The sequence below is a fragment of the Trachypithecus francoisi genome, unplaced genomic scaffold, assembly GCF_009764315.1.
Source record: "Trachypithecus francoisi isolate TF-2019V2 unplaced genomic scaffold, Tfra_2.0 Lachesis_group18, whole genome shotgun sequence".
Lineage (NCBI taxonomy): Eukaryota > Metazoa > Chordata > Mammalia > Primates > Cercopithecidae > Trachypithecus > Trachypithecus francoisi.
This window is the reverse complement of record NW_022681463.1, coordinates 2919163-2931576: the sequence shown is the minus strand read 5'-3', so window position 1 is coordinate 2931576 and position 12414 is coordinate 2919163. Positions and strand designations below refer to the sequence as shown.

Here is a 12414-nt window from a genome sequence, read left to right as displayed (position 1 = left end):
GAGAGCCGTCTATGACAGAAAGCAGGGCAGCAGCTGCCTGGGGATGGGACCCTGATGAGAGGGGCGGGGAAGGGGCTAGGCAAGAACGCTTCCTCCGGGGCTGTAGTGCCTCCTGCTGCCCACACCCATCAACACGCATCAGATTACACACTTGAATTGTGTTGATATTAACACAACAATATATTCTGTGTCACGACAACCTAACCAGTGAGGCTACGACTGAGCATATTTCTTTGCATTTTATATGTTTTCTTGTGTTTTGTATTTCTTTCCTAAATTCCTCACTGATATGCTTGGAATTATTAGTAGACATTAAATTCATTTACAAGGGCCTGCTATAATTAAGAATATAGATTTTGTGGTCAATGTTGTAATTAGATTTTCTAAGTCTGTCATTTGTCTTGACTATTGTAATGTTGACTTTCACCGGGAAACAGTTTTCCATTTTAGGTAGTTAAATCTTTCATCACCTTCCTTCATAGCTTTCATCCTTGGTGTCATGTTAAAAGTCAGAAACCCTGGGATTATAAAAACATTGCATTTTTTTCTAGTAATTATGCTTTTAATCATTCATATTTACCCTATGTGAATTTAATCTATCTGAATTTTTCTTCTGAGCTAAAGTCTTTAATTTAAATTTTCTCCAAATGGTTTGTACCTGAAACAATTTACCCCAAAGCATTTGCTGAATAATCAGACACTTGACGTATTTCTGTAGTGAACCTACTAAAGACCTGTGAACACTGGCGATTTTAGTCACTTTATTCTACTCCATGGATGTTTCTTTCTGTTCCTATACCACACTGTATATGCACTATAGCTTTGTAATATATTTTGATACATGTTTGGCAAATTTTCCTTTTCCTTTTTCTAAAAGAAAAAAATTGAAGGAAAAAAAACCAAACTTCCCGGAAATTTTGAAATGTTAACTATATCCAGAATTAAGAAAATTAACAGAAATTACATACTAGTTAGGTATTAATAACATTGAAAATAAACTATATATGTAAAAACCTGTGATAGTAACTACAGTTACATGCAGAGGATAACTTACAGTTGGAAATGCTTATTAAACAATGACACAACAAATTCTATACACATTCAATTCATGAAACATTAAACCAAAAGAAGATATTAAATATAACATAGTAATTTATGGCCAGGCACAGTGGCTCACACCTGTAACCTGGGGAGGCCGAGGTGAGCGGATCACCTGAGGTCAGGAGTTCGAGACCAGTCTGGCCAGTATGGTGAAACCCCATCTCTACTAAAAATGCAAAACTTAGCCAGGCGTGGTGACACGTACCTGTAGTCCCAGCTACTTGGGAGTCTGAGGCAGAAGAAACACTTAAACTGGGAAGACAGAGGTTGCAGTGAGCCGAGATCACGCTACTGCACTCCAGCCTGGGCAACAAGAGCCAAACACCGTCTCAGGGAAAAAAAAAAAAAAGTAATTTATAAATAAAGCAAAAGAAAAAAAAATGTATCGATAGTAAAATAAGTAACACCCACCCCCAAAAAAAGATAATTCTTGAAAGACATAAAGTATAAACAAAATTTGGTAAATGTGACCAGCAAGGAAAAAGAGAGCCATGAATAGAAAATATTAAGGAATATAACTCAAAAATGAATATTTGAAACATTATCAAGGAATCTACGTAAAAATGAATGCCAACAAATTTGAAAACCTAAATGAAAATGCATACATTACCTCAGAATCAGGATATCTGGTGTGGTAACCATAGTAGAAAGTGGAAACATTCTTTATAACCTGCCCACCAAAGACGCCGACCAATTCATATGCTGCTAAAACTACAAGTCATTAGTACAAATACTTGTCCAAGACAGTGATTTTTCTGACAATTGGCAAAATTTTAAGAATCACATCATAAGCTCGTCTGACCCGCCATTCTTCCTTTCTTTCCACCAAGTCACATTCCAACAGACCCTTGCACGGTCCAGTCCAGGTTCACCAAACACAGAAAGAACCTGGCCCCACCTACCATTTACACACTGAATTGCATTCTTTTGATCATTATTTCCATACCAAAGAATATGGCAGACCTCAGAGGTATCATGGGTCTGGTTGCAGACCACAAGAAAGGAAGAATCACAATAAAATGAGTCACACGAATTTTTGGGTTTCCAAGTGCATCCAAAAGTTATGCTTACACTCTAGTCTATTAAGTGTGCAACAGACAATGCCTAAAAAACCAACGTGCATAAACAATACTTTATTGCTAATGTATGCTACTGAGCATCTGAGCCTTCAGCAAGCTGTGTCACCTTTTTGCTGGTGGAAGGTCTTGCCGAGATGCAGATACCTCCTGGCTGATCGGGGTGGTGGCTGCTGAAGGTTAGAGTGGCAGTGGCAGTCTTTAAAAAAAGACAACAATGAAGTTTGCCACATCAATGCACTCTTCTTTTTACAAAAGATTTCTCTGTAGCATGTGATACTGTTGGATAGCATTTTACCCACACTGAACTTCTTTCAACACTGGAGACAATCCTCTCAAATCCTGCCACTGCTTTATCAACTGCGTTTATGGAATATTCTAAATCCTTTGTTGTCATTTCAGCAATGTTCATGGCATCTTCACCATGAGTGGATTCCATCTCAAGAAACCACTTTCTTTGCTCATCCATAAGCAAAGATGACGGACAGATGAACGTTGCAACTAGATGGCTTACATGAATGAGCAACTCCTCATCAAGTTGCATCGTAAGATTGCAGTAGTTCAGTCTCATCTTCAGGCTCCGCTTCTAATTCTCCTTCTCTTACTAGTCCCACAACATCTGCAGTCCCTTCCTCCATTGATGTCTCGACCCTCGAAGTCATCCATGAGGATTGGAATCATCTTCTTCCAAACTCCTATTTGTGCTGACATTTTTACCTCCTCCCATGAATCGTGTTCATAATGGCATCTAGAATGGTGAATCCTTTCCAGAAGATTTTCAGTTTACTTTTCCAAGATCCTTCAGAGGAGGCACTATTTATGGCAGCTATAGCCTTACAAACTGTATTTCCTAAATCGTAAGACTTGAAAGTTGAAATTACTCTTTGGTCCTGTGGAATGGATGTTGTGTTAGCAGGCAGGAAAACAATATGCACCTCCTTGTACATCTCCAGCAGAGCTCGTGGGCAATCAGGTACACTATCAATGAGCAGTAATATTTTGAAAATAACCTTTTTTTCTGAGCAATCCATCTGGGGTGGGGGGGGGGTGGTTAAAATATTCAGTAAACCAGGCTGTAAATGGATATGTTGTCATCCAGGCTTTGTTGTTCCATTTAGAGAGCACAGGCAGAGATTCAGCATCCCTCTTCAGCGCCCTAGGATTTCCACAATGGCCAGTGAGCATTGGCCTTAACTTAGCATCACCAGCTGCATTAATTGGCCCCTAGCAAGACAATCAGCCTCTCCATTGAAGGTAAACACTGACTTCTCTCTAGCTATGAAAGTCCTAGATGGCATCTTCTTCCCATAGAAGACCCTTTCATCTATAATGAAAACACGTCAGTCTGGCCACGTTCATCAATTATCTCAGCTAGGTCTTCTGGATGACTTGCTGCAGCTTCTCCATCAGCTCTTGCTGCTTCACCTTGCAATTGTGTCATGGAGATAGCTTCTTTCCTTCAACCTCATCAATCAACTTCTGCTGGCCTCCAGCTTTTCTTCTGTGGCTTCCTCACCTCTCTCAGCCTTCACAGAATTGAAGTTAGGGCCTTGCTCTGGATTAGGCTTTAGCTTAAGTGAATGTCGTGCTGGTTTGATCTCGTATCCAGACCACTACAACTTTCTCTGTATCAGTAATAAGGCTGTTTTGCTTTCCTGTCTTTCTATGTTCACTGGAATATCACTTTTAATTTCCTTCAAGAACTTCTCCTTCACATTCACATGACCAACTGTTTGGCGGAAGAGGCCTTTCAACCTATGTCGGCTTTCAACATGCCTTCCTCGCTGAGCTTAGTCATTTCTAGCTTTTGACTTAGAGTGGGATACGTGTGACTCTACCTTTTACTTGAACACTTAGAGGCCACCGTAGGGTTAACTGGCCTAATTTGAATATTGCTGTGTCTAGGAAGAGAGAGGGCTGAGAAGAGGCAGAGAGGCTGGGGAATGGTCATGCAGTGGGGCGCTCAGAACACACGCATCATTTATGGATGAAGGCTGCCCCTTACATATGCCTCAGCTGCACCACACATCTCTTCCACATAGGCCACGTTAACACGATTCAAGTATGCCTATGGCTATTTGGTAAAAGTACTCTTTTCCTTCAACAAAGCTGTGTCCTTCTGTCCTACATTTTAATGTCTGGAGGCACATTTTTCTGGAGGCACATTTTTCCAGAGGCACTTGAGAATCATCATGCCATGAACACTGCAGTTGACAACCAGGCAAGAAAGGCAAGAATATTCCCCTCTCCAGTCGAGCCTACCCATGCAGCAGGATATGAGGGCGGCCAGCCCTTCTAACCAAGGATATCTGTGTCCTCGGCCACAGTCACTGAACTTCCTGGTGGGCGAGAGGTGTCCTCGCGGACGGAGCCAGGTGGCCTGCTTGAGCTGCCCAGGACCCTAAGGATACAGCATCACTAATCTTTACAATAAGCATGACAGGGAAGAACAGTTAGCATTTTCTGGATAAAGACGCGACCCTCCCAGAGCTTGGTGCGGTCGCCCACACTGTGGGTTCTCCTTTTCGCACAAGCCCAGTGTGGAGCCCCCAAGTCATCCATGCTTGCCTGATGCTGGGTTTTGGGACCCCGGCTCCCTAACTAGCCCAGCTGTGCATCCACAATGACAGGGAGTGGGTCCCACGCGGCTCCTCAGAGGCCTCACCCCATCCCAGCTCACACCCTCAGACCCACAGGCACCCCCCAGGGCCACACCCCCCAGAAGCCCTCCATAGTCTACAAATCTGACCTAAATCCTGGTGACTCCTACATTCCAATGGAGTCGTAATCCCTAAAATCGAGGGGGGGCTTTGCTAGGGTGCTTTTTACCGAGGATTAATCCCTGGAACAACTCTCTGAATAAAATAAAATAAAATATAAAATAAAATAACGTAAGATAAAATAAAATAAAATCTGGCTGCATGGTCAGTAACCTGGGCAAACCTCTCTCGGAGATACACAATATGCCATAATTTCTAGAAAACCTTGCAGTAGAAAAACCTGTTTCAAATTTCTGACTTTATGAAGTTTAAAACTAAAATAACATTGAATTTCTGGCCTTCGCCATGGATTCGTTTCTGCATGGCCAAGATTCCTGACAGCCCCTTTAGTTTTAAATGGAATTCACACCTAAAGGAGTCAGAGGTGGATTCAGGTAACTAAAGCTCCTGAGGCCTGAGTGATGGCATTGCCTTTGCTTCTATGCTGAAAGTCATGCGAAGTCTAATTTCCTGGTTTCGTTGATTAAATAATTCATATGCTGTAGTATATTAAATCAAATCCTATCAACCCTCAAATCCAGCAAGTAAACTGTCCCTTCCTTAACTATTCAAGAAATAATGAATGCCTCTGAAAGATAATTGCTTTTAATTTTCTAAATTTTCACTTATGCAACATAAAGGCAGATTTATGTGACCTGATAATGACATTTTTACAAAAAACAATCCCCCCCACCCCAACATCTTGGTCAGTAGTATATAAATATTTACAATGAAAAAATAGGCAAGGAAAAAGGAAATCTTCATTATCCATGTCGATTTCTTTCCAATGCTTATCAGGAACTTTGAAAATAAAATACTCCATTAACTTTTTCTCATCATTCCTATGTACACGCTGCTTTAGCTGATGCATTCACGGTATTTGGGTTGCACTGTGTAAGAGTATTTTTGTTCTCTATCACTCCTACTTTTTTCTATACTATTTTAAAAATCTGAAATAGTAAATTAAATATAAAAATGTAAACTCTGGAAGGAGAGAAAATAAGAATAAATATGTGTAAAGGTAATGCATTAAGATACAAAGGATCTCACAGAGGCTAATATTTTACAACACTCAAAAAAAATAAAATGCTCTATATATGTTCTTAGTTGGGACATTTTGTTTCAATTTAATTTTTGGTTATGTTAACAAAAATTACCTCTAAAGAGGATGTTAAAAAAATAGTAATGACGTTACCATCTTAACTAATGAATATGCTATCACCCTAATTTTTTCTAAAAGAAATGGATTTTTTAAAGTGACAAATATAAAGTATAACATAGAAAGCTTAAGAAGCCTCAGCAAATTATGGTATCTTTTAGCGATGAAGACTTTTAGAGACAAATGTGAACAGGGCAGCCAGCCTACTTGACTTAGTGATTTACAAATGCATTCGACTCCGACGTGAGAAACACAACGTGGCTTCTCCCGCACGCGGCTCCACGGAAACATGGCGCACTCGTGGGCGGAAGGGCAGGACACCTGCCGCATGCAGGTCCTGGAGGACGTCGATGGGAATTTCGTGTCTAGCGGTGCAACCAGCATCATCTGCAGCTCCCTGTGAGGATCGCAAGCTTCACGTGTGGGAGCTGCGCCGCCCCCTGGTACCCAGAGACACGCGGAGCCTGGGCTCCCTGGCTTTGTAATGCTCATTGAAATCCAGCCTGAAGCTAAGAAACCGAAGACTTTCATCAGAGCTGGTCGTCAGTAACACCAAAAACTGCTGCACAATACCCTGAAAAGAAGCAAAAGGAGTGAAATATTGTTGCAGAAAAGAACGACCCACAAATGTATTCCCCAGACTTTAATCCCCTTTGGGGGGTTGGGTCTGTTTTTCCTTCCAGATCAACAGGGCCTTAGTAAATGCCCACCAGGGCAGGTGTCCAGGGAGCGAGAGCTGCTGGGACCCTGGAGTGCCCACGGCCAGTGCACCTGCATTAGGAACAGGCGCCCTTTCACAAGGACAAATTAGTGAAGAATACATTTTATTTGAAAACAACTAACCAATAGGTTTTTTCACTTTGTTCTTAAGTTCCACAAGAATAAGCAAAACAGCAAAGTAACAGATGTTAGAACATTCTATTCTTTTTATTTTGAATGCAGAACTCAGTGCCACACAGTTCATCTTTCACATGACTCACAAAAGAGGATTTCGTCCTAGAGCCCTCGCTGGAGAACAAATTGAGAGCATCGGTCGGGTCTGTGGGTCTAGCTGCTGTACATGAGGCTGCAGCCGCCCTTTTCATGGGCACTGGTGTCACTACCATCCTGTTACTGAAGGGCATTTGTAAAGATGTGACAGAAGTTTCCCCTAACTCTGATAAGACGAAAGGACTGGCTGCTTCTATTTCAGGCTGAAAGACTTGCGTACTGAGTACAGGCCCATGCCTGCCCAGTGCCGGAGCCTGTTCCATGCCTGCGCAGTGCCGGAGCCTGTTCCATGCCTGCCCAGTGCCGGAGCCTGTTCCATGCCTGCCCAGTGCCGGAGCCTGTTCCATGCCTGCGCAGTGCCGGAGCCTGCTCCATGCCACTGGGTGCTGATCTGTTCACAGGAGCTACTGGCCTGGAAAGGCCTCATCTGCAGAGAAAAGTCACTGAGGCACTGTGCCCTCACCAAGCCCCACCCAAGTCTTCACCAGCTATCGCTGCCCCTTCCCAGCTTCTGGTCAGAAACACGAATGCCGAAGCTCACAGGCAGGTCTGGGCACAGGCTCTGGTGTGTTGATAAAGTAACTTCACCTCTGATCAGGCAAATACTGTGTGTGTGTGTGTGCGCGCGTGAGTGCATGTGTGTGTGTGTGTATCACTGCCTTTTTAGGTGAGGGGAGAAGAACACTCCTAAGAAGTTACATTGCCAAAACATAGACAGTGACTTCCTATTTTGTGATGATGTGATGAAATCGAAATACAACGATCTGTGAAACTGACTAAAAGGAAATCTAAGAATATTTCTTCACAGGTTTGAGACTGGATGTTCTTTCCCAGTCAATGGCAGTAACACCCTGCTGTCTCCGGCACCACCACAGAGAGCAGAGACAGACTTCTGCTGTTACAGAAAAGAATCTTCTTTGTAAATCATTACCATTCAGATTTAAGACTGTAATTTGAGTAAAATTGGGATTACAGTAATTAAAATTACTTTTTAAAAATGTATTAACTCCCTCAGGGAAATGTGGAACCATGAACAAGAACATCATTGTCTCTCTCAGAAATAAGCACAGACAAATCTTCACAATTCCACACGGCTCCCTTGTAGCCACACAAAGGATTTGTCCGTCTGATGTTAGTGAGTTGTACGGACCTAACCACTCGGTGTCCATGTTTAAGAAACAGGAATACATACTGCACAAATAACATGAGTTCAAGAAGGCATCGTGTCCAAACACCATTCAATAGGGACGCCTGTGCACACAACATGACTGCCAGTCACTACCCCTTTTATGAACTTCAACAAGAATGCAAAAAGTAGGCCAAAGGAATATTTTAAAAGTATGAGGGCCGGGCACGGTGACTCATGCCTGTAATCCCAGCACTTTGGGAGGCTGAGGCAGGTGGATCACTTGAGGTCAGGAGTTCAAGACCAGTCTGGCCAACATGGTGAAACCCTGTCTCTACTAAAAATATAACAATAGGCCGGGTGTGGTGGTGCATGCTTGTAATCCCAGCTACTCGGGAGGCTGAGGCAGTAGAATTGTTTGAACCCACGAGGTGGGGGTTGCAGTGAGCCAAGATCACACCACTGCACTGCAGCCTGGGTGACAGAGAGAGACTTGATCTCAAAAAAAAAAAAAAAGGTATGAGGACCTGGGAAACAAACTAGATGCCCACAGAACAGAGCGAGTGAGTCTCACTTTCCATTCTGAACCACATGAAGGCACCAGCACACAAACCCACGATGTCCGAGGGCTGGAGGATTGATGCTCCACGATTACTGACCAGCGACTAAACACAAATATTTTTCATGAAATCTTTTCATCTCTACTTCTAAGATCACACTGAGAAATGGAAGAAATGAGAAACTGGACCCATACATGGAGGCAAAAGCAGAGGTACAGACGTGCAGAGCAGCCGTCCCTAGCCTTCTGGGGTCTATACAATGTCTGCTGGCCGGCCGGCCCCTCACCCAGGCTGGGCAGCTGCCTCAGGGACGGTCCCCATTGGGAGTCACTGAAAAGCCCAAGTGAAGGCTGCAGAGACACCTGCAGATCCCCACAGTCCCACCACAGGGGAGCACGGGGGCCACCCCCGGGTCCCCACACCCACCACGGGGGAGCACGGGGGCCACCCCCGGGTCCCCACACCCACCACGGGGGAGCACGGGGGCCACCCCCGGATCCCCACAGTCCCACCACGGGGGAGCACGGGGGCCACCCCCGGATCCCCACAGTCCCACCACGGGGGAGCACGGGGGCCACCCCCGGGTCCCCACACCCACCACGGGGGAGCACGGGGGCCACCCCCGGGTCCCCACACCCACCACGGGGGAGCACGGGGGCCACCCCCGGGTCCCCACACCCACCACGGGGGAGCACAGGGGCCACCCTTTGCCAGGGTGCTCACTGGCAGCACACTGGCAATGCCCGGAGCCCAGGTATACCTGAGTCCCCCAGAGGGTCACAGGGTCCGCCATGGGTGCTACTCAAACCTACACAAGTAAGTGCCAGACTGACAGGGCTGACTCAGCTCTCGTCACTATGAAAGCAAGTGTCAGGAACAGAACATGGGCAGAGGGGTGTGAAGAGCCACTCCTCATACACACCTGGTAGAAATGGGTCAATATTCGCAACTGTGAGCACATTTTCGGTATAGATTCTTTAAATTCTCCAATCCTCTTATTTTCCTCCTCTTCCTCTGCTGCCGTCACTCCCCACTGGCCCTGGAGAATCAAAAGCACCAAATGTAAGTAAAATCACGATGGAAAACAGGCTACAGAGTAGGGCTGAAAACAGGTATGTGAGGAGCGGGAGGTGTCTGCTTTTTATGCCTCTCTGTACTGTTCAACACTTTCACAGTAATTTTCTGATGCCAGACTGCTCTCCAGCTTACTTTTTCCAGTTAACAATGTATCTTGAAAATATTTCATATGAACACATTTGGGCGCAGAGAACTGCCTCTGTTGTTTTTAATATCACATTGTATAACATGTAACAATGTATATAATTCATCTCATTTAGTGTGATAAACAGCCTTCTATCCTTCCCTCCTGCTGTACACGCTTTTATACAACAAAGACAGTATGTGTGAAAGTGGAACCAGCTGGCTCAAAGTGTCTGCAACCCTTTCAACTAGTATCTTGACTTTAATGACAATGCTTCTAGTTCCCTAACCATGATGTATTTTTCAGTACTGGAGATATACCCATTTATTTCTATTTTTAAGATCATTTTCAATCAATGATGAATTTGACTAAATGTTTTCTCAGACAGCATATATAGGAATTTTTTTTTTCTTTTTTTGAGGTGGAGTTTCGCTCTCCCAGGCTAGAATGCAATGGCGCGACCTCGGCTCACTGCAACCTCAGTCTCCTGGGTTCAAGTGATTCTTCTGCCTCAGCCTCCCGAGTAGCTGGGATTATAGGCATGAACCACCATGCCCAGCTAATTTTGTATTTTTAGTAGAGACAGGGTTTCACCATGTTGGCCAGGCTTGTCTCGAACTCCTGACCTCAGGTGATCTGCCCGCCTCGGCCTCCCAAAGTGCAGGGATTAAAGGCAGGAGCCACCACACCCAGCCCTGATTTAATTCGCTTGTCAAATATGGCGAAGTATACTACTGGATTTCCCAAACCTCCGCATTCCTGAAATAAATCCCAGTCTTCGTAAATTATGCTTTTAAATTCTGCTGGCCATTTTTCATTATATTTTATGTGAAATCTGTCCATCAATATTTATAACCCAGATTTGTTTTTCTCAGACAGGGCATCAGCCTCGTGGTGCTTCCTACACAAGTTAGAAGCTCTCCTCTTCTGACTTGAAACAATTCACAGAGCACAAGGCTGACCCCGGGTGCGTTCGGGAGGCTTTCTCAGCACGGCTGACCTGGTGCTTTTTGGTGGGAGCCCTTCGATGGCTTTGTTTCTTCTTTAGTATTTGTTCTGCTTACAATTTCCCTTCTCTCATGGGGCCAATTTCGGAAACCTATGGAAAATCATTTCCTTCAAGTAGATTTTTTCCACAGAGCTGAGCAAAAGAGTATGTTCTTTTCACTAGTTTTGTAAGTGTGTGCCTTCTCCTCCCACTACCTCTCAGATTCCTTCGTGGCTTAATTTCCCTCCACTCCTTGGCCCCCAAAAAGGCCCCGCTCTTGGACTTTATTAACTTGTTTTCTGATTCACTAATTTTCACTTTCATCTTTACTAATTATGTCCTTTGGCTTTTTCTTTAGGTTTCATTCCTACTTTTCCAACTTTTTGAGTGGGATGTTTATTTACTTTCATTCTCTCCAATTTATTAATATAGGCAGTTATGAATTTTCATATTTTCTTATTTATGTGCATTTTATTTTCATAGTCTGTAAGAAACTGATTTTTTTTTTTTTTTTTTTTTTGAGGCAGAGTCTCGCTCTGTCGCACGGACTGGAGTGCAGTGGCCGGATCTCAGCTCACTGCAAGCTCCGCCTCCCGGGTTTACACCATTCTCCTGCCTCAGCCTCCCGAGGAGCTAGGACTACAGGTGCCCGCCACCTCGCCCGGCTAGTTTTTGTATTTTTTTTAGTAGAGACGGGGGTTTCACCATGTTAGCCAGGATGGTCTCGATCTCTTGACCTCGTGATCCACCCGTCTCAGCCTCCCAAAGTGCTGGGATTACAGGCTTGAGCCACCGCGCCCGACCAGAAACTGATTATTCATCTAATATTCATGTGTTTTGACCCATTTCTCCTTGTTTGCTGGTGGTTTTCTAAGTGAGTACTGATACGGCATGACCTGGGCCTTGCAGGAAGCCTGCTCTGCGTGGTCCTCACTGTGCCCTGCTCCTCCCATCACTCCAACGCGCCCTTCCTGCAATGTTTACTGTTTTGTGCTCTGAACCACAACCTGCTTTCCTTCGAAGAATTTAATTTGCTTTATATGCCTTGTTCATGTCCACTGTTTTCTTTATAGACTATCTATCACTCTGTTCTACACCAGAACTTCCCAATTTGTCTTCTTCCCCCCTCCCGCCTTTTTGTGGAAAACAGGGTCTTGCTATATTGCCCAGGCAGGTCTCCAACTCCTGGGCTCAAGCTATCCTCCCACCTCTGCCTCTCTAAGAGCTGGGATTACAGGCGTGAGTCACCGCGCCCGGCCAGAACTTCCCAACTTGTAGGTCTGCCCAGATCATGACCTTCAGCCCTCAGCTACAAGCCATCAAGCACCCCCACCCGGGGCATCAAGCAGACACCATCTCCACTGAGCAGCTTTTTCTTTCATTATGTGGGTTGAACCCAAGTCCCCTGATTGACGTGACCTACATCTGCTCTTAGTTCTGTCTTCATATTTATA

At 44.5% G+C, this 12414-nt stretch overlaps 1 protein-coding gene across 1 annotated transcript in view; it reads right to left on the bottom strand.

Annotated features, from left to right (window-relative positions):
• Positions 1–5521: 5521 nt before the first annotated feature.
• The window catches only part of TUBGCP3 (tubulin gamma complex associated protein 3), a 94907-nt gene continuing 88014 nt past the window's right edge, over positions 5522–12414 (bottom strand). The window contains exons 21-22 of the mRNA XM_033177213.1: positions 9694–9810; positions 5522–6669 (exon numbers count right to left, since the gene is read on the bottom strand). Coding sequence (XP_033033104.1) covers positions 6511–6669; positions 9694–9810 — 276 coding nt within the window. The 3' untranslated portion in view covers positions 5522–6510. The remainder of the gene's footprint in view (positions 6670–9693; positions 9811–12414) is intronic.